The sequence below is a fragment of the Artemia sp. Qi Xiang Cuo genome, chromosome 2 (assembly GCF_049724085.1).
Source record: "Artemia sp. Qi Xiang Cuo chromosome 2, ASM4972408v1, whole genome shotgun sequence".
Lineage (NCBI taxonomy): Eukaryota > Metazoa > Arthropoda > Branchiopoda > Anostraca > Artemiidae > Artemia > Artemia sp. Qi Xiang Cuo.
This window is the reverse complement of record NC_142795.1, coordinates 47,619,059-47,639,877: the sequence shown is the minus strand read 5'-3', so window position 1 is coordinate 47,639,877 and position 20,819 is coordinate 47,619,059. Positions and strand designations below refer to the sequence as shown.

General features: G+C 37.0%; 1 protein-coding gene across 2 annotated transcripts in view; it reads right to left on the bottom strand.

Annotated features, from left to right (window-relative positions):
• LOC148955295 (transmembrane protein 181) overlaps positions 1-20,819 on the bottom strand; it is an 85,243-nt gene that overhangs the window by 31,436 nt on the left and 32,988 nt on the right. Inside the window, exons 7-10 of one of the 2 annotated variants that reach the window (XM_089108134.1) lie at positions 18,037-18,136; positions 16,393-16,520; positions 15,791-15,940; positions 360-462 (exon numbers count right to left, since the gene is read on the bottom strand). In XM_089108134.1, the coding sequence (XP_088964260.1) occupies positions 360-462; positions 15,791-15,940; positions 16,393-16,520; positions 18,037-18,136 (481 nt within the window). The remainder of the gene's footprint in view (positions 1-359; positions 463-15,790; positions 15,941-16,392; positions 16,521-18,036; positions 18,137-20,819) is intronic. The other variant, XM_089108135.1, reaches the window with a different exon arrangement.

Here is a 20,819-nt window from a genome sequence, read left to right as displayed (position 1 = left end):
CGGCCCTTAAAGGTGCAAATCTAGGTTATGACCGCATATACTTACTTACTTAGAAACGAACTTAAGAATTGCACGCCATATTACTTAAAGCGTCATCTCGATGGTACTACAAAATGGTGACTACAAAAGAAAAATAATAATATTTCTTTACTTTTTTTTTATCTTGTTTGCTAGTCTTTTGGTTTTTGCTGTTTGTTGTTTTGTCTCTCTTTTGAAGCATTCTTTCTGTGGTTTAGAAGAGCAGCATTTCTTTTTGTTTCTCGTCTCCTGCTGTATTTCTCAGTCATAGAGCCTTACGGAAGAGTATGATATAGTCTGTTTTTTCCTGTGTCTTTAGGTTAATAAATGAGGCAACTTACCGAAAATATTCATCATTCCAAGTTCCACATAAGCTTTGAGAAGGAGCACTGCAAGGTAAATCACATATGCACTTGCACACAGACAAAACGTCACTTTCAACCCCTAAAAATAATAGAGAAAAACTACAGAAAGATTGAATAAGTGAAAGATATTAAGTTTCGACTAGGCGTAATCTTAGTCAGTTAAGAATAATTCGTTTTAAAATAAATAACCAGCTTCCACATCCTTAGCTTTTGTGCAGTCAAATGCATTGGTTTGCAGTAAATTAAGATTCAATTTATTATGGCCATTATTTTTTGATAGTCCAGTTTATAATTCCATGATTCATGATGATGAATTTAATCATTAATATGAAAAATAAAAGTTTTAAGACCGTTACCAAAAGTGAAAATTCAGGGGTCGACACAACCCCCGAGGGCCCGAGAGCAGGCGTTGTAAGTTATGCCCTGGGGGACTATATGGTTCTTATGGAAGGGATGCTCCTAAAAACTTCATAGAGGGCTCATTTGATTGGAAATTGAAAGTTCTAGTTCAGTTCTTGAGAGGTAAAAGAGATTAGAGGGAAGCTAGCCCCCCCATGCCCCTTTTTCCTCAAATGCAACCGATAAAAATTTTTAGATAGTCATTTTGTTAAAAATAATTCAAAATTCAGATAACAAAAACTCAGGTGTCGACACAACCCCCCAGGGAACGGGGGCAGGCGTTGTAAGTTATGCCCTGGGGCATATATGGTTCTTATGAAAGTGATGTTCGTACAATCTTCAGAGAGGACTCATTTAATTGGAAATTGAAAGTTTTAGTTAACTTTTTAAGAGTCAAAAGAGATCCGAGGGCAACTAGCCCCCTTCCCCACGCCTTTTTTCCCAAACCATCCGATGAAAATTTTTAGATAGCCATGCTGTAAAAAATAGTTCAAAGGTCAGAAAAAAAATACTCCGGTGTCAATAAAACCCCCCAGGACCCGGATGCAAACTTTCTAAGTTAACCCCTGAGGGCACGTATGGTTCTTATGAAAGGGATGTTCGTATAAACTTCATAGACTATATTTGATTGGAAATTGAAAGTTCTAGTTCACTTTTTAAGAGTCAAGAGATCAAAGGGCATCTACCCCCCCCCCCCCCTCACACGCCATTTCTCCCCAGACCCATCCACTACGAATTTTGAGAGCCATTTTTTTTTAAATAGTTCAAAAATTAGATATCAAAAACTCCGGTGTCGACACAAACCCTCAAGGCCTGGGGGGTATGCGTTGTAAGTGTTGTCCTGGGGGCGTATATGGTTCTTAAGAAAGGGGATGCTCGTATAAACTTTAGAGGGCTCGTTTGATTGGAAATTGAAAGTTCTAGTTCACTTCTAAAGATCCAAAAGATATCCAGGGGCAACTAGCCCTCCCCCCACACACACCCTTTTTTCCCAAAACCCAACCGATAAAAATTTTGAGATAGCCATTTCGTTAAAAATAGTTCAAAGGTGAGACAAGAAAACTCCGGTGTCGACGCAAACCCCCAGGGCCCGGTGGCAGGCGTTGTAAGTAATGCTCTCGGGGCATATATGGTTCTTATTGAAGGGATGCTCGTATAAACTTTGGGTAGGAATTATTTGATTTGAAATTGAAAGTTCTCGTTCCCTTTTTAAGAGTCAAAAGAGATCAGAGGGCAACTAGCCCTCCCCTCCAAGCCCTGTTTTCCTCAAACCCATCCGATAATAGCTTTGAGAGAATCATTTTTTTTAAAATGGTTCAAAGATCATATAACGAAAAGTCCGGGGTCAAAACCATCCTTCAGGGCCCGGGGTGGGCGTTGTAAGTTATGCCCAGAGGAAATATATAGCTGTTATGGAAGGGATACTCGTAAAAACTACAGAGAGGGCTCATTTAATTGGAAATAGAAAATTCTAGTTCTGTTTTTAAAAGTCAAAAGAGATCATAGGGCAACTATCCCCCCACACCCCTTTTCCCCCAAGTGCATCCGATAAAAATTTTGAGATAGCTAATTTGTTAATTATACTTCAAAGGTCAGGTAACAAAAACTCCAGTGTCAACACAACCCCCCAGGATCCGGGGGCAGGCGTTGCAAGTTATGCCCTGGGGCCATATATGGTTCTTATGGATGGCGTGCTTGTATTAACTTTAGAGGGGGATCATTTGAATGGAAATTGAAAGTTCTAGTTCAATTTTTAAGAGTCAAAAGAGATCGGAGGGCAAGTAGCCCCACCCCAGCGCCCTTTTTTCCCCAAACCCATCCGATACAAATTTTGAGATTGCCATTTTTTAAAGTTGTTCAAAGGTCAGGTAACAGAAACTCCGGCGTCGACACAACCCTCCAGGGCCCGGGGGGCAGAGGTTATAAGTTATGTCCTGGAGCCATATATGGTTCTTGTGAAAGGCATACTCGTATAATCTTCAGAGAGGGTTCATTTGATTGGAAATCAAATGTTCTAGTTCACTTTCTCAGAGTCAATAGAGATCGTAGGACATCTACCCCCCCCTCCACACCTTTTTCCCCAAACCCATCCAATAAAATCTTGAGGTGACCATTTTGTTAAAAATAGTTCAAACATCAGATATTAAAACTCTGGGGTTAAGACAACCCCCGAGGGCCCGGGGACAGGCGTTGTAAGTTATGGCCTGGTGGCATATATGGTTCTTATAGAAGAGATGCTCGTATAAACTTCAGAAAGGGCTCATTTGAATGAAAATGCCATTTGATTGAAAAAAAAGCGAGTAATGTTTAAATTGAATATGCAAATTAAGCTTAAAACGAAGAACCATATTTTGCTATTGAAGCATAAATGAAACCCAAAACGAAAAGAAATTAAATAAAAAATCAATGAAGCAAATATACAGTAGATACTAATGTAAATGAATAAATAAATCTTAAAACGAGTGAAACTTAAATTAAATATGCAAATCAAGCTTGAAACGAAGAAAAATCACTACAAACTAGAGTTTGGGTATCACCTTCTTCTCTCATTGTAAAAGTCTAAAACCTACTGCGTCATTGGCACTTTACTGAAAACTATATGTGTCTTGAACAGTCTTGGAAAGTATACACACAAATTGAATATTTGATATATAATGATATTAATTGTTGAAAGATCCATCAGTTCAAGATTTTATTTCACTGTTATTTCATTTTAATTTTCAATGCTGTAAGAACTGGAAAAGAAAATATTTGCAGTATAATTCGTTTTCAGGGAAGCGCCAATGACACAGTAGGTTTTAGGTTTTGACAGTTAAGGAAGGGGGCAGTATCCAAACTCTTGTTTGTAGTAAAACTATATTAGTCTTGAACAATTTTAGAAAGAACTAATAAATTAAACTGAATATCTAATGTATAATGATATTAATTGCTAAAAGCTCATCAGTTCAAAAGTTTACTGTAATTTTAATGTTTATTTTCAATATTAAGTACAAAAGAAAATATTTGTAATATAATTAGTTTTCAGTAAAGCGCCAATGACGCAGTAGGTTTGAGACTTTTACAGTAAGAGAAGGAGACTATACCCAAACTCTTGTTTGTAGTGGTATTTGTTCGTTTCAAGCTTTATTTACATATTTATTGTAAGTTTAACTCTTTTTAAGTTGAATTTATTCATTTACATTAATATCTATTGTATGTTTGTTTGCATCGATTGTTTATTTAACTTCTGTTCGTTTTGGGTTTCATTTACATTTCAATAGCAAAATATTTTTTTTCGTTTTAAGCTTGATTTGCATATTCAATTTAAGCATTACTCGCTTTAAAATTTATCTGTTCATTTACATTATTACTTGTTGTATGTTTTTTTCTATGGTTGTTTATTTAATTTCTGTTCGTTTTGGGTTTCATTTATTCTATAATAGTAATTTCTGGTCGTTTTGAGTTTGAATTTTAACAGGTATTTGTATCTGCTGATCTTAAGTTTAAAATGGCCTTTACTTTTCTTTGAAAAACTTCATTTTTGATTTTGTTTTAATTAATTAAATGGAAAAACAAGTTTTAACTGAAAATCAGGAGCAGCATTATAATTCAAAATAAACAGGAATTACACGAAGGGGTTGCCCCCCTCCTCAATACTTTGCTTTCACGCTAAAGCTTTTAGCATTAAAAAAAGCTTCCTATAACAATTAAACAGCCGTTGTCTTTCAGGACACGTTCTTAAACAACTGGGACAAACAGTCAAACTTTAGCGTAAAAAGCAAGGTATTGAGGAGGGGGGGGAACCCCTTTATATACAGAATATTTTCTTTCATTTTTGAGTTTTAATGTTGCTCCTTACTTTCAGTTAAAAAAAACTTTTTTATTTTATCTAATTTTTGATTGTTTTTCAAATAATGCCGATAAATCTAGTTCACCCTCCCTGAAAAATCTCCGCCCTCACAAGAAACTCCTGCGTGTAAATTTTGTCTGACATAAAGTATCCTCTGGACAGCTCAATCCTCGCTGAAAATCTCCGCCCCCCAGTAAAATTTCTTGCGGACGATTCAGCCCTAAAAATTCTTCTCAGCAAATTTTCATTTGAAAAATACTTATTAGGGTTCTCTAATGTGCTTAATTGGATGGTGTAATTTTCATTAAGATTCCATGACTTTTAGTGGGCGTTTCCTACCCCCTCCCCCTCTTTGTCAAAAACAAAGCCAATTTTCTCAGGCTCGCAGCATTTAATGAGTAACACTAAATTTGATGAATATTTGGATTTAGCCTAATAAGCTGCTTCTTTGGATGTATCTATTGATATCAAAATTTTGTTTTTTAGAATTTCGGTTACTATTGAGCCGAGGCGCTCTTTACTTACAGTTCGTTACCATGAACTGTTTAATCGTTGATAGATCCATAGGTTAGTTCGTGCTTTGTTGCAGATTTCCAGCATCTGATTTATTATAATTATTATGCTCAATAGACCGTTCCGTTTGTTGGTTGCTTCATTCATATAGCGCTACAAGGCCGAGACAGCACTTGGCTTCCAAAAATCGAAAAGCAGCCCTTAAAAAACACGATGCATTTGCTTTCGTATCTTATATATGGAATTTTATTTCCATTTGATAAACTGTTAACGTTAATTTAGGCTTTCATGTTTTCAGCATTTTACCACAGCCGTGATCGACTTATAAAAAAAAGTTTTGTTTCAACTGAAAGTTAAGAGCAACATTAAAACATAAAACAAACAGAAATCATTCCGTATATGAGAGGGGCTGCCCCTTCCTCAACCCCTGCTATTTACGCAAACATCTTAAAAGTTCTTGAAAAATACTTCTCATTCAATTTCAGCAGTCCTTGGGTTTCAAGAGTCGTTCTAATTGGGATAAAAGTCAAACTTTAGCGTAAAGAGCGAGGGATGAAGATAGGACAGATCTCCTCATATACTTAATAATTTCTGTTCGTTTTATGTTTTACTGTTGCTCCTTGCTTTCAGTTGAAAAATCTTTTTTCTTTTTTTTTTTGTTTAATTACCATCTATTTTTCAAATCATGCGAGTAATTCCCCCTCCCCAAATAAAACTTTCCCTAGGCAATGCTCCCCGCAAACTTTTCTTCCCATTGAGAAATCCCCCCCCCCAAAAAAAAAACAAACTGTTCGTATATTCCCAAATAGCAAATAAGAAATTTAGACAACAGGGAAATTGCATAACTTAAATCCCATTCCTAGACGCTGTGGGGGGTCATGTCATTTCCAGAGTCTTAGTTATTGGATCTTTTAACTATTCCAAACCAAACGGCTTTATCAAAATTGGGATAGTATGTCTTTGGGTAAGTGAGGGGCGTGGGAAGGGGTTATTGGCCTTCCAATCTTTTTCGTTAATTATAAAGGACACCAGAACTTTTAAGTTCTGCTCGAATGATCCCTTTCCCGATCTTCTTAGACCATTAGCTCGATACGATTACCCCTGGGAAAAAAATAAACACACAAATAAACACGCATCTGGGATCTTTCTTCTGGCAAAAAAGAACCCACTAAATTCTACATTTGTGTATATAAGCACTTGAAAGCTCAACAGTAAGGTCCTTTGGTATGTTGAAACTGATTGTGTGATTTTCATTGAGATTGCATGACTCTCTAGGGGTGTTCCCCCTTTTTCGAAAACCAGGAAACTTTTTCCAGGCTTGTAGCTTTAGATGGGTAACATTAAACTTAATAAATTTTATATATTTGGATTTATCATAAAAAGCCAATTCTTTAGATGTATACTATTGGGCGTGTAAGGCACAGGGGTCACCACTTATTGGTGCAAAAATGGCGCAAAAAGGTTGCTATGCCCCTTACTCGACGGGAAGAACCCCTTGTCGGCCCAAATGTTAGTGGGATTCCCGTGCTTACCCCAACGGTTCCGTATCTATCGGGTATGTCAGTGCCCGATTTACAATATACCCTGCCTTAGGGTACGATAGCGTGATCGAATGGTCCCAGGGGCCACTTTAAGGCCAAGGGTTACCGGTAATATTTCTAACTATCTCCTTGGACTCTACCTAGGCTAAAAGTCAAAGATTATATGGTATAAAAAATCTTACTGTATTCAGTCACGCTACAAAAGGAACTCAAACGGAACTAAAAACACATTTCAAATTTTCCCCAGCTCGCTTAGCCGGCCGCGTGTCTGCGATGGGTGGTGGGTGAATTTTCCCAGCCAATCCAAAGGCTTACTAATTACTGGTCAATCATCCCTAACTGCGCACTTAATGCCTCGTGGTCTGTGTAACCAACTACGCAATTAAAGAAGGACAGAAAATGGCGCAACGAAAATTAAAAATTATTACTTGGGGAAAGAGAATAATAAAGGGACCAAAAAAGAATCTGGGAAGGGCATTTATCTGAAACAAACTAGGACCAATGGTCCTAACACCTCCCTCCTAAGATAAATGACCGCTACTCCGGTGGATTGGCTGGAAACTCAGACTTAAAATAAATAACAGTAAACTTAAAATCACCAAACTTGTATCTTCTCTTCTTTCTTCCACCAGTGCCTGCACTTCCACCGCTTGGCTCAGGATTCGTCGTCATCCACACGTCTCTGCCGTAGAACCACTATGGTCTAGATCGTATAGCATCCGCATTAGGTTTTGAAAATTGAAGTTTCCAAGATTAGTAGAAATTCATTGTGCGCCGCACAATCAAAAACAAAAATTTTCTCGCTCTCACCAATTTACATTTGAGAAGAGCAGAGAATTAGTTTCTGGCGCATTTGATAATTCCAGCCATCATGAAAAATTGGCTGCACTAGCCTCTTAATTTCCATCTGTGGAAATAACCCCACATCTCAATAAAAAAGTAAATTGCCCCTTGCCATAATTTGAAATAGTCCCACGCCAAAAATACACAGGCCTCTGAATACGATAAGGATACTGGGAATGAAGTAAAATTTTGAGCAAACCATGGATCGCTTTTTTTCTGGGTTCCCTCCCCTGGGATAATCAAATGCAGAATATGCGTGGATGCTAATTGAAAATGAAATTTGGATACATCTCTCACTGAATACAATTTGCCGGAAATAATTGTCGGTTCCCATGAAGAATAACAACTATGAATAGGGTCACTGGACAAAGGTTTGGGTGAAGTATGAAGTGACTGGGAGAGAGTATCCCCCAAGGACTCCAGATCAGAGGCAAAACCTCGGTAAAGGGGTCACAACTTGTCCGCCAGTTGTGCATTGAGGAAAAGGGCTATCCTTCGCGACTTCCCGCAGGGAATCTTCCCCAAGGGATTCCACCCCCTCATAAAGGATCGACATATCTTTTGAGTTGATAATACTAATCTCAGATTCCTTCCCAAGTTTTTCCTATCCGACTCGACATTCAATATCTCCCAACTTTCCCCCAACCTGTTGTAGGTCATTCATTTCTATTTTGTAATCATCTTCTTTTATTCCCCATGGATCTTAGACCTCTTTTTCCCCCCTATTATTTATGTTATCAAGGCACAGTCCATCCAACCTTTTTTTACTTTTCGCCACTGCAGGCTGAATCTCAAAATTTTGTCTCTTTTTTACACTTCTCTTTTCATCTCTACTTTTCTCAATTTTGTCATTCGCGCAAAATAATAAATCATCGTTAAATCTGATTTGGACTCCAGTGTCCACCATCCTTGACTGCATTACTTCATTTTAGCTCCGTTTAATATCTTTTTTCTCCCTCTTAGTTTTCTTTTTTTTTGCAGTAGCATTAAATCAATGGTCATAAAATCTGAATTGGACTCCAGTGTCCACTATCTTTGACTGCATTTCTTTATTGTAGTTCCGTTTTGCATCTTTTTTCTCTCTTAATTTTCTTTACTTTTACCGCAGAAACAAATATTTCGTCATCAAATGGGAACTGAACTCCGACATTTGGTTTTTCATATTGTACTAAAATTTCTCGAACTCTACGAGGAAAAGCGCGTACAATAAATTTCGTCTCCTTTTTCTGTGGTACAATCAGCGCTTCGTTTTGGCCTGTACTTGTTAGCGTCTCATATCCACTATAAGTATTCTTAAGTTTTCCATTTTCTAGGAATTTTTCAGAAAAATCATTCTCACGCGACTTATTTTCAATATTATTTTGTATTTTTACTTCCGCATCCCATTTTTGTGGATTATCAACATTTTGAACAGGCGTATCAAGCATTTCGTTTTTCCGACAGGGCGGCGTAGCCTCCCAATTTGTTTTACGGGCCGGTCCACCTCCCCCGGTAGTCAACGAAGTTGTATATTTTTCCATCTTAGTGTAATTTTGTAATTTTCCCACTGTTAAAGAAGTCGCTTTTAACGATAGGAGATTTCCGATATCACCAAAGTCTCCTCTTACTAAAACATCCACTGCTAGCGTCACCACTTATTGGTGCAAAAATGGCGCAAAAAGGTTGCTATGCCACTTACTCGAGGGGGAGAACCCCTTGTCGGCCCAAATATTAGTGGGATTCCCGCGCTTACCCCAGCGGTTCCGTATCTATCGGGTATGTCAGTTCCCGATTTACAAAATACCCTGTCTTAGGGTACGATAGCGTGATCGAATGGTCCCAGGGGCCACTTTAAGGCCAAGGGTTACCGGTAATGTTTCTAACTATCTCCTTGGACTCTACCTAGGCTAAAAGTCAAAGATTATATAGTATAAAAAATCTTACTGTATTCAGTCACGCTACAAAAGGAACTCAAACGGAACTAAAAACATATTTCAAATTTTCCCCAGCTAACTCAGCCGGCCATGTGCCTGCGATGGGTGGTGGGTGAATTTTTCCAGCCAATCCAAAGGCTTACTAATTACTGGTCAATCATCCCCAACTGCGCACTTAATGCCTCGTGGTCTGTGTAACCAACTACGCAATTAGAGAAGGACAGAAAATGGCGCCACCAAACTTAAATGAAAATTAATAATTATTACTTGGAGGAAGAGAATAATTAAGGGACCAAAAGAAAAGAATCTGGGAAGGGCATTTATCTGAAACAAACTAGGACCAATGGTCCTAACATATACATTGTTATCAAAATGCCTTTTTGAAAGTTTCAGCTACAATTGAGCCGAATCACTCCTTGCTTACAGATCTTACCACAAACTCTTTGATAGCCCCTCAACCATAGTTGGCAGGTAGAATCTCTCTAACGAAAACTGATGGATACCATAAATGAAATTTTTCCATCTACTTACACTATTACCTAATAAAATATTCGTGTGTATACGGTACCATATTATTTTTATCGATATTTCAACTTGTAATCACAACCTAACCAACTCTCGCCTATTCTGTAGATTTGGCATTGGCTTTCTGTTTTCTAATACTGGAAAATCATCTGAGGGGACACCATCATCAAGTGCATGTTTTTGTAGTACACATAAAGAGAATTCCTTCACTTTTTATTTCTTTCAATTTAATTTTCCTTTCTACTAATAACATCTTATTTTGTATTTTTACAATTTTTGACAACCACTTTCCAACATACGATTGTCGACCAAACCATATCGAATAGTGACATGAAATATCATAATATGTCTTCTTTTCATTGTCCCGAGGCGTAACACAAAATCCTTGCTTTCCATGGAGTATTTGTATTTGAGGTCCAAGAATGTGAATGAAGCAATTTATCAAAAAAAATAAAAAAATAGCAAGGCTTAAAAGCAGACCCATTTCCAACTTAATCATTCCCATTCTCTTAGCTCCCAGCCCCTGAATCCTCCTTCTCCCAGTTCTGTGTAATCTGAAATGGTTTACCAAACTATGTTTAGCACGGCTATAAACTATTCTTTTGCTCACTTATTTGGTCCAAACCATATATCTTTGAATTAAAAAAAAGTATAAACAGACGATTTTATAAGAAAAAAAAACTTCGTGGATGGTAGCATTAGCTTTCTAATAAGCCCTTTCACAGCTCTCTACGATGTTTCAGTGGCCCACTAGTGGCGGAGAAAAAACAAAGGGACTCGTACATGGGGGGCTGAAAACATCTAAATAGGGGTTTATCGACCATGGTGATGCCAATGATGCATATTTCCTTTCAACCCTACTGTATTTTCAAGGGGTTTCAAACTATGTCATAATTAATCATAATTAGCAAAATAAAGTTGTCTGATAAAACTCAGGATAAATAAAATAAAGGATAAAAACACTTGAGATTGAGAATAAAATTGTCTGATAAAACTTCGTCATGATAAAATAAACTGATCAATAAAAACAATAGAGATCATTGTAATATTTCACAAAGCTTGGCACAAAGCTTTTACTGTAGCGCATGGTGTTACAGTGGGCTGAGGTCAGTTTTGGAACCTTCTCAGCCACTTCCCTGGGGGGACGAGATCTTATAGGGACAAAAGGTGGGGAAAGGAATAATCGGCAGATGGGATGTTGAAGGAGGGAGGAGCCAAATCTTTGGCATAAATTTCCTCGGCGGGAAGACAGGGATTCAAGATTAAATTCCTGTAGGTAAAAGGAGTAAGGTAGAAGGGAACCGCCATAAATGATTTGCAGTGATCTTTTCTGAACTCGTTCTATTTTATCAATTTCATCCTGGGTAAGGGCAAAGTGCCAAACCAGACAAGCATATTCAACTAAGGGGCGGATGAAAGTGTGAAATAACAGTTTCAGCTTGTCCTTAGGAACTCGAAATTTTTTTAGTGTTTTTAGCATTGGATTGCGCCGTTAGCTTTTTTTACAATTGTCTTTGTATTCTCCCGCCATGAGAGGTCAGAAGAAATCACCACACCAAGTAAAGTTATTTTATGGCTTATTAGCTAAGAAGCGATAGGAGGTTCGAAAGACGGTTGAGTATTCTGAAGAAAAGAAAATATTCTGACCGAGCATTTGTCTTTATTCACGACCATGTTTAGTTCAGCCGCCTCTGAGGTAACTTGGTCGATGAAACCAGCAGCATTGCTCTTCCAATCCTTATATACGATTTCCCTTAAGGACAAGTCGTCAAGGTATTTCCATCTGCCTTCCAGCTCAGCAGCAATTCATTTATCATGAGGAGGAAGCCCAGCGGCCCGATTACAGTTCCTTGTGGAATTCCACAAAAAACTGGCAGAGAAGTGGAAAATTGGTCTTTATACTTCACAGTTTGCTCTCTATTTCTTAAGAAGCTCTTGATGATTTTAATAATAAAGCTGGGTATATTTTTTTCATCCATTTTTTCTAAAAGGATTCTATAATGAACAAGGTGAAATGCTTTTCTGAAACCAAATGTAATTGAAATTATCCTTTTTCCATGTCCACCAAGGAATTTAAAAATAAAACCAGTTAAACCAACAAATTAATGAATTGTTGAACACTTAGGAATATTAACGAATTGCTTCCGATCAGTTACTTTCAAAAGATATTTTTCAGCCATGCGGCAACAAAGCTTTCGTATATTCTGCTAAAAACTGACGTAACTGTGATCGGCCGGACACCAGAGAAATCATTTTCTTTGGAATGGGAGTAATAAATCCTTTATTCCATTTCTTTGGAAAATATCCTGTTTTTGTTATATTATTGAAAATTATCTACAGGGGAAATGATAATTCTTTAGCAAACGCTTTAATGAGAGCAACTGGAATGTCAAAAGGGGCAACGGAAGTTCTTTTTAACGAAGAGAGATTACGGATTATAATTACCGATGAAATATCAGCAATTAAATTATCATTTGAAGGAGTAGTTAAACTTACTGGAGGATCCTCGGGTGGAAGAGGGGGGTAAGACTGCACAATCGAAGCAAAATGGGCATTTAAATCATTCGCGGTTTTCTCTAGAGGCTCCTCCTTCATGAAGTCAACTGGTTGAGAACTTTTGCCAGTCAAACTTTTTACTTTACTGAAAAACTGCGACGGTTTGGACTCCAAAAGATGGTCAACTTCATTTTTATAGTAATTTGCTTGTGCGTTTTTGATTTTCCATGTTATTTGGTTTGCCAACTGTTTTGCTTGGTTCTCTTGACCTCTCGTATTAGGTACAATTTATGTTTTATCAGTTGCTTTATTTTTGAATTTACGTATGGTTTATCACTAGAACAGAATTTAGTCTTACGTTCGGGAAAGCACTCGAGAAATTTTGAATTTACCTTATTATGGAATTCTTCTACTTGGAATCCAAGTCTTTAGCTGAAGAGACCGCGACCCAGTTTTCTCCTGTTATCCAGTCACCGAATTGCAGCACACTATGGTCAGTGATCCGCCTTGAAGTAACTTCGGTTACTGAATATTTAATTTTTACTTTTTCCAAGGGGTTCCACTGTAACATATAATGATAACTTTCACCAAGTGGTGCTAGTTTACTTGGATTCTGGTAATATTCCAAAAGATTTGTCAGGATTACTTCCAGAGAAATATTCCCCTTAGTTGTTGGGAAATCGACTAGAGTTTTAAGGTGAAGTGACCTGGCCTGCAATTTTCTATCGAGTTCGTTAGTATCTCCTAGAATTACTACTCCAAAATATGGGTGAGTTCTCTGAACGTAATCTTTCGATTCCTGCAGCTTCTCCCACAAATCTTTTTTTGCTGCAGCTGGCTGACCAGGTGAAAATTAGAAAACGGACAATGCTATGGCAGAGAGTGGCCTAGGGAGCCGCTTAGGTTGGGCTTTGACCCAAATAATTTCATCATTATCTTCAAGAAAAGGTATATTTAAAAGCTGAGATTTAAAATCTTCGTGCACGAGGGTAATAAGTCCTTCTTCTTTTTTTTCCCAAGAGGATGGTTATCAGGCTGAAGTTCCATAAAAGAAGAAAAGCTAAGAACCCTTAATAAATTGAGATCTTGCCGGTGGACCTCGGAAACACAGATAACGGAAGAGCCAAGCATTTGAGCCGTGGTCTGAAGTTCAGTAAATTTCGCTAGATTTAAATTTTCGGTGTTACTGTAAAGGAAAGAAGGAAATACGTAACGTTTGTCGTGAAACTCCCGGGAAAAAGATTTATTTTGGAATTTCTTGCCCCCTATCGCGACTGGAGCAGCAACAGGATTATTTAAACTGAAGTCACCACCAAGTTTTTCCTTCTGCAGGGAAAGGGATGAAGGGGAGGGGGAATAGAATAAGGACGGAGCTGGTTGTTGATTGGCTGTTGATGAAAATGGATAGATGGGGGAGGAGGAGGGATGGGGTCTAAGAGGCTCCTGAGATGTGTCATAGGAGGGGTGGTGTACTGAAAAGGGTTGCTTGATTCCCCAGGAAGGTGACCTGCATTTGAACCCAAGAGTGTCCCCTCTTTTCTAGACCCCAAGAGGGTTTGTTTTGGATTTTCTGCTGTTTGCGTCGTCGAAGGGGGGCATTTTTTGATGAGCTTGGGTCAGTACGGTTAAAATGCGCTAGTCTACAATTTTCATCTAAGCATCTAAAACGAGGGCACATCTTTATATGATCAAGGACACATTTAATACTACTACATGACTTGGCAAGGAAACTATAACATGGATTTAGGAACTGGTAGTGAATACCAAATTTACATGCTCTTTCTTTGAAAAATTTACATACCCCTTTTAACTTGGGCTGTTCAGGGCAAGTTTAAACTGTATTTTTGTTTATCAGAGGCGCTTTATTTTCATGAGCAAATTTGCAACTAGCAAATTTCCCTTCTTGCAAAGACCATTCTGAAAGAACCAACAATCTTTACATGGTGGCGTGATTATATTGTCGAAAATGATGTGTAAGTCCTCTTCCTGTAACTTGTCAATCGGAATCACATTATTCTCATCACTTGCAGCTATGCTAATGTTATTATTCACCGCACTTGGAAGGGGCATATCCGCTTTAACTGACGCCACACTTACAGCATTCGTTTCGCGTTGGTTATTTTGGGTGGCTGGTTGGGTGCCAAGTTTATGGCCGCTTGGGATTTGATCCAGCGGAAACCGGTTTTGAAACTGATTTATCTGCATCTTCAGAGAATCGATTGTTTTTTTTTTTTTCGTCGACTAAAATTTCTAGCTTACGGCATTCTTGCATACCAATCGCAAGCTTTTCAGAAACAGACCTGACTTCATTGTCAAGCTTATCGATAACAGAATCACGGGCTGAAAGTTCATTCTCAAGGGTAGAGCATTTATTTCTTAACGCTGAAATTTCTCGTATATATTCTCCACAATCGACACAGGGAGTTTTCTGTTTTATGCTGGGCCTAGTTATTGTCGTTGCGTGGGGATTGGAGGACCTGGGAGTAACTGTAGGCGTGTTTTTCGCAACAGATCTAGGGCTTGCTTTTTGCGTAACTTTGCCAGAAAGTTTTTCATCACTTGTAATCAAAGGGGAAGTGGGAAAATCACAGTTTAAGCAAAGCCATTTCTTTAACTTCTCTCTTAAACCAAGATTAATCTTTGCACATTTGGGGTGCCACCATTGGCTGCATTTAGTGCACTGAACTGTCCCACTGGTTGCTGGGTTTCTACATCCAGGATAATAATATTTAGGCATTATTAAAAGGGAAATATTGATTCTGATGGACTGGAGGATCTGCCCTTCTCCTGCTCACCAATTAGAGTCACGTTAATTTTCTATTTAATCACTTTGCGTCTATACTCTTTAAATGCTCAAAATTAATAATATTTCTTAATCTCTTAATTCACTCAGTTTCACTTGTTGCGCAATCTAATTAGATTCATAGTTCAATCCAGCTTATGTCCTTACGGAATTTCAAGAATCTACGTCAAGTTTACCAAAAGTCCACTGTTATTTATTTATTCCTAACTTAATCCTTTAAATGATCTATTAATTAACTCTAGTCACTGAATTAATTCAAGAACATACCGGACTTCAAATTTAATATATCCAATCTAGATAGATGTTTTCACTTTGAGATAAGCCTAAGGGAACAACTATGATACGGCTATAGATTTTGTTCTAGTTTTTTCTTGTTTTTTTATCGGGGATTTTATATCCGGGGGAAACTCTAAAAATTGATTAAACTGCAGCTTTTGTATCTTCCCTTTTTCCATTGCAATTCCAGCCACCCAGACTAAAAATCAAAGGGTAGATTACAGTACAATAGCCTACAGTAAGTAAAGTAAGAATAATAAATATATTACCAAAAGATGGGTAGAGTCAAGCATATAGCTATAAGTTGGATCTTCTAATTCCCTTGAATTCTGGGTCGTTTCAACAATAACTGCTAAGAGCCAAAGTGTTCCAACCACGGTTATTTTAGGAAAATAGAAAATCAGGAAGCTCCTTTCATTCTTAAAAAAAGTCACATTAATTAGATGGTTTTACTGTAAAAAAAGAAAAACAACTGAAAAATACAACCAAAGAGCTTTGATGAAAAAGAACATTGCCCTAGAACAGCTTTCACATTTCCCATAAACAAAACACACATACACTCTTTGAGACATAAAAAGAGAAAGAGAGAGATATTTGAGAACTCAACTCTTTCCTTAGACTGACCCTCAAAGCCACTACCTCTCTTTTTCTACCCCCCTTTGTTCCAGCACTTCACTGACCTCCGCACACAATCACGCTCCCATGTTGGCTCTTAACCAACAAAAGCCCTATCCCCCAGCTTTTTCCTACCACCATTGTTCGCTTCGTCATACAGTGATGTCCTTTTAAATAAAATTTTATTTTTCAATATAGCAAATAAAAAAAATTATCTATAAAATTAATTTATCTCATAAAACAAAATCAATTTTACCTGTCTTAGACCATGGTAGATACAGAGCCAAAACAAAAGCAGTCCACATAGAAAACTGGCTTGAAACAACGAATCCATGAAGTACCAAAAGCTAGACTTTGATAGGTATTTTACAGTCAAAAGAGGATCTAAAAAACAAAACAAAAATGACTAGACAAAGGTAAAGAAACATCGAGCAATTAAAACAAAATTCCAAACGGGTTCCACGATGAGGATCGAAAGGGAACTTCCGGCTCCCGAAATTTCATACATTTTTGCTACCAATTGCAGTAGACTTAGTCCAAACACAGACGAATTAGACAATTTTGATCAAGCTTGAATTGAGCTTGACATATTTGACATAACTTGAATGGGAGTGGTGCAACATAATTTTATTTCATTTCTATAATTTGTTTGATTAGTTCAATTTCACTTGCTGTAAAAATAAAAGTTGTTCCGGTCATTACATCTACTACTACTAACCTGCGTTTAGACTTATGGAGTATTGAATAGAGCGAATGTCATTTCATTGTAAAACTTTTAGTTAAAAACTTGTCTTGTCATGTCACTGTTAATTATATTGGTTTGTGATTTTTTTTATTTTTTTATTTGTCTAAGAGCATATTGCACATTTTGCAATAGTTTTGTCGCTCATTAAAGGAGAATGTTATAATACAAATTTGCCCATTAATTCGTAAATTTTTTTAAGACACTGACAGCGCATTTATAACTTGTAACCAATAAGTAAAGACTTACATTGAGTCATAAGACTTTTTTTTCGTTTACCTATTATCCGTCTACTCCTTCTCTGTGCCCAGGTTTAAAAATTGATTCCAGGCATAAAAACAAAATTCGAAAAGCAAAACAAACAAAATCTCAAAACAAGCAAAAAACCTAAATTTATTGCGAAAAACCACTTTTTCCATAAAAATACGGTTCCCTCATCGGTATTTTTTGCCCCTCCAATCCTGTAATTAGTGTAATTCTGGACCTTCTGGGGGGGGGGCACGTGCGCCTAAAACCGCACCCCTGGATCCACCCCTGATTCAAGTAACATGTTAATTGCGCATTCCTGGAGAACAAAGTGAATTTTAGACCAGTGTCAGTCAATAATGCCAGTGGTTAGATCTCAGGGGGATCTTTGACAAATTGAAACGAAATAAGTGCATGTTTAGGCTATATTTTTTTGTATTTGCCGAGAGGAAGGGGAGATCCTTGGATCAATTCTCTTCCTTCAGGTGGAAAGGGGTTCTCTAGAGCACTAGACTCTTTGCAGGAGACAAAAGTCCCGTCTGGTTCGAAATTGCTTGACACTGCTTGATTCTACGTAATTTTATTTGACAGAAACATTAGAATATTGATGAATACAAAAAACACCAGAACTCGGAAATTTTTTTAGTCTGAAATCATGGGACGTAAAGGCACAACAGACACATCGTTACATGATGTTTCATTTTCGCCCGTCTCTCATACGTATTCACACATTTTTGTTGTTGAAAATGTCCTTTAAAAACACAACAGAACAGTCCAGTCGAACAGTTGAAATTGGAATTCAATATGAAACTGCAAGGCACGTGCATTTGGCACACTCTTTTACTTCGCTGTGCAGCGTCTTTATTTTTAAGGCCTTATCCTAGAGACAAAAAAAAAGAAAGAGAAACGTACTATTATATAAGAGCAGCAATGGGAGAAGTGCGTAAGTCCATCGTTGTTCTATTGTCAATATACTAAAGGGATATTTTCTCACGTTGTGGAAGTAAAAAGCCTGAAAGAAACATTATTTGACGTTAGAAGTTATGAACTATTCTGCAAAAATATAGCTTGCCAAAACCAAAGAATACATCTGATGCTTTTTTTCAAGGAATTAGAAGGTGAGAGATAGTGCTCATATAGGTTTTTATCCATTTTCTCTAGTTTTTCGAAACATATCAGCTTCATGGGACGTTGCAAAGACAGGCCGTGGATTGGGACAAAAAGTTTCAGCACATTTGGCTCAATAGCTAACAAACGTAATTTTATGTACTATATCAGTAAATAAACACATTTTTTCTCACTTTTCTCTGCAGGTTCTTCATATTTATGAATAAAGCAATGGTTGCAAATAGAAGGAAAGCGTGATTTTTTATAGATGTACTAATTTTGGCTACAATATCAGCCATTTGTGTCTGAATACTTCGAATAAGCAGGCATAGGCATATGTAAGCAGAAGATTAAATATCAAGAAAAGAATAGGCTGAATAGGCTCATTTATTGAATAGGCTGAATGGCCCAAGAGATGTTATTTATGTGTGCAGAGGTAAGTTCATTCGAAATATTGGCGAAATGTAGCAATAAATTGTAAGGTTAATTTTGCTTCCTGGTTAATGTTGCTTATAGAACAGAAAACAAATAGAAGAAGAATAAGAAACATATCATTTGAATCCCCATTCCACGCTCTTTCCAAATCCCACCACCAGCCCTCCCCCCCTCAACAGGGCCAGATATAACCATAGGCTATACATAAAATTGTCCTTATTTTGTGGGTTTATACTATTTATTGAACTTATTTTCCATCAGCAGTTGGTTTAAAATTGAAAATGAAGCCAGTTTCAAAACAACAGAACCAGCAATATTTAGCATATAGCCAAGGGAAGTTTTGGGGCTGAAACGCAATGAGAATGGCATTGTTATATGGTGTATTATTTCTTTTATGTCTGATTTCTATCCTATAACATAGATGAGCCCAGTCTAGTCAATTCCCGTTTCTCAAGGGAACACTAAAACAACAGATTTCTTACTTCATCAGTCAGAAAATTAATTTTTAACGAAATTTAGTTCTTATAGGAATATAGGTTAATTCTTTGCTCGAATTAACTTAAAATCTATTTCCACGAAAAGAACAAAAAGAGAATAACCGAACAATAACGAACAACAAATAACTGAGTCTCAAAATAAGCAGAAATTAACATGAATAGGGCTCAAAACCCCTATGCTTTCCCAAGGCCAGAACATTTTTTGCACTTTACCGAAAAAATACAAATGAATGTGCATTATCAGTTTAATGTACATATACTGATATTTATTAAAGTTATAAAAGTGAAAACATTAAAAAAAAAATCAGTAAAGTACAAATTATGTTCTGGCCTTGGGAAGGCATAGGAGTTTTGAGCCGTACTCATATTAATTTCCGCTCGTTTTAAGTTTGACTCAGTTACTTATTGTAATTTCTGTTTGTTTTGGGTTTCATTTATTTATCAATGCTGACTTGTGGTAGTTTTACGCTTAGTAGATTATTGGATTTGATTGTTGTTCAATTTTGTTTTAATGGAGTTCTTTGCTTTTCTTTGAAAAACTTATTTTGTGGAAAAAGTTTTTTTCAATGAATTTCTGTTCGTTTTATATTGACATAGTCTTTTCAGAAAAAAAGAAAATAATAGTTAAATTCTTTTGGGTTTTCCTGTAAGAATTTATAGTTTGTCCTACTTTGAATGCTGGAAAAAAATTTAAAACAATTTTTAACAACATACACCGTTACAAAAATCTGGACACAAATAATAGTGTTTAATTTAGTTTTATACCTCCTCTAGTTGACCTGAAATCGAAAACTTGATACCATTCGCAAAAAAAAATCTATCTATGCTCTTTGACAGCTTGGATACACTTACACTCTTTTGATTTAGTTAAATTTTAAGAGCAGAAGTAGTAATAGAAATAGCCCCGAACATTTGAACATAATACTCTCAGTCGCTCCTGGGATACTGCTGAGATGCCTTTTTAGCAATTAGCATTAGCATAGTGCATTTTGATTTAATCTTAAGGCAACATTTAGTTCTTAAACGTAATGGGCAAATTGCATAAATGGGGGGGGGGTAGACCAACTCAATAGCCCTAGAGATACAGTTACAAGGCCGTTCAGCTATGCTGAACAAAATAGCTATATTAAATTTCGATTGAGAGTATTTTGAAAATTATGAGCTAAAGAGGGGGGCTGATTGCCCTCCAATCACTTTTAACTGTTAAAAAGGGTACTAGAGCTTTGAATTTCCAACCAAATTAGTTCCTTTAAATTATCAATGACGTTACTTGCTATGACAGAGCAGCGCTGCCTATGATATTTCTTATATGTCCCTTTATTACTTGCATGCGTTTAGTTTTTTTTATTTAATTGAAACTCCCCCTAAACGTTTCAACTTAATGCCCCTAAGTGTCGTTAGTCACTGTAACCATAGAAGAAGTATCAAAAGTATACACATAGTGTTTTCTGGCTAGTTCAAAATCTGTCACAACTTACCCTGAAATGTCTAACTTAGTAATGTAAGCTGTTATTGTAATATTGCTTTGTCACCCTATTGACAATCTACATGATCACAGTTCGCTTTGATTTATTTCAGCATCCGCCTCAATATTCCTTGAAGGCTTCACCTTAATGCCCTTAGCTTTTGTAGTACCAATAATTGTAGTGGCAGTAG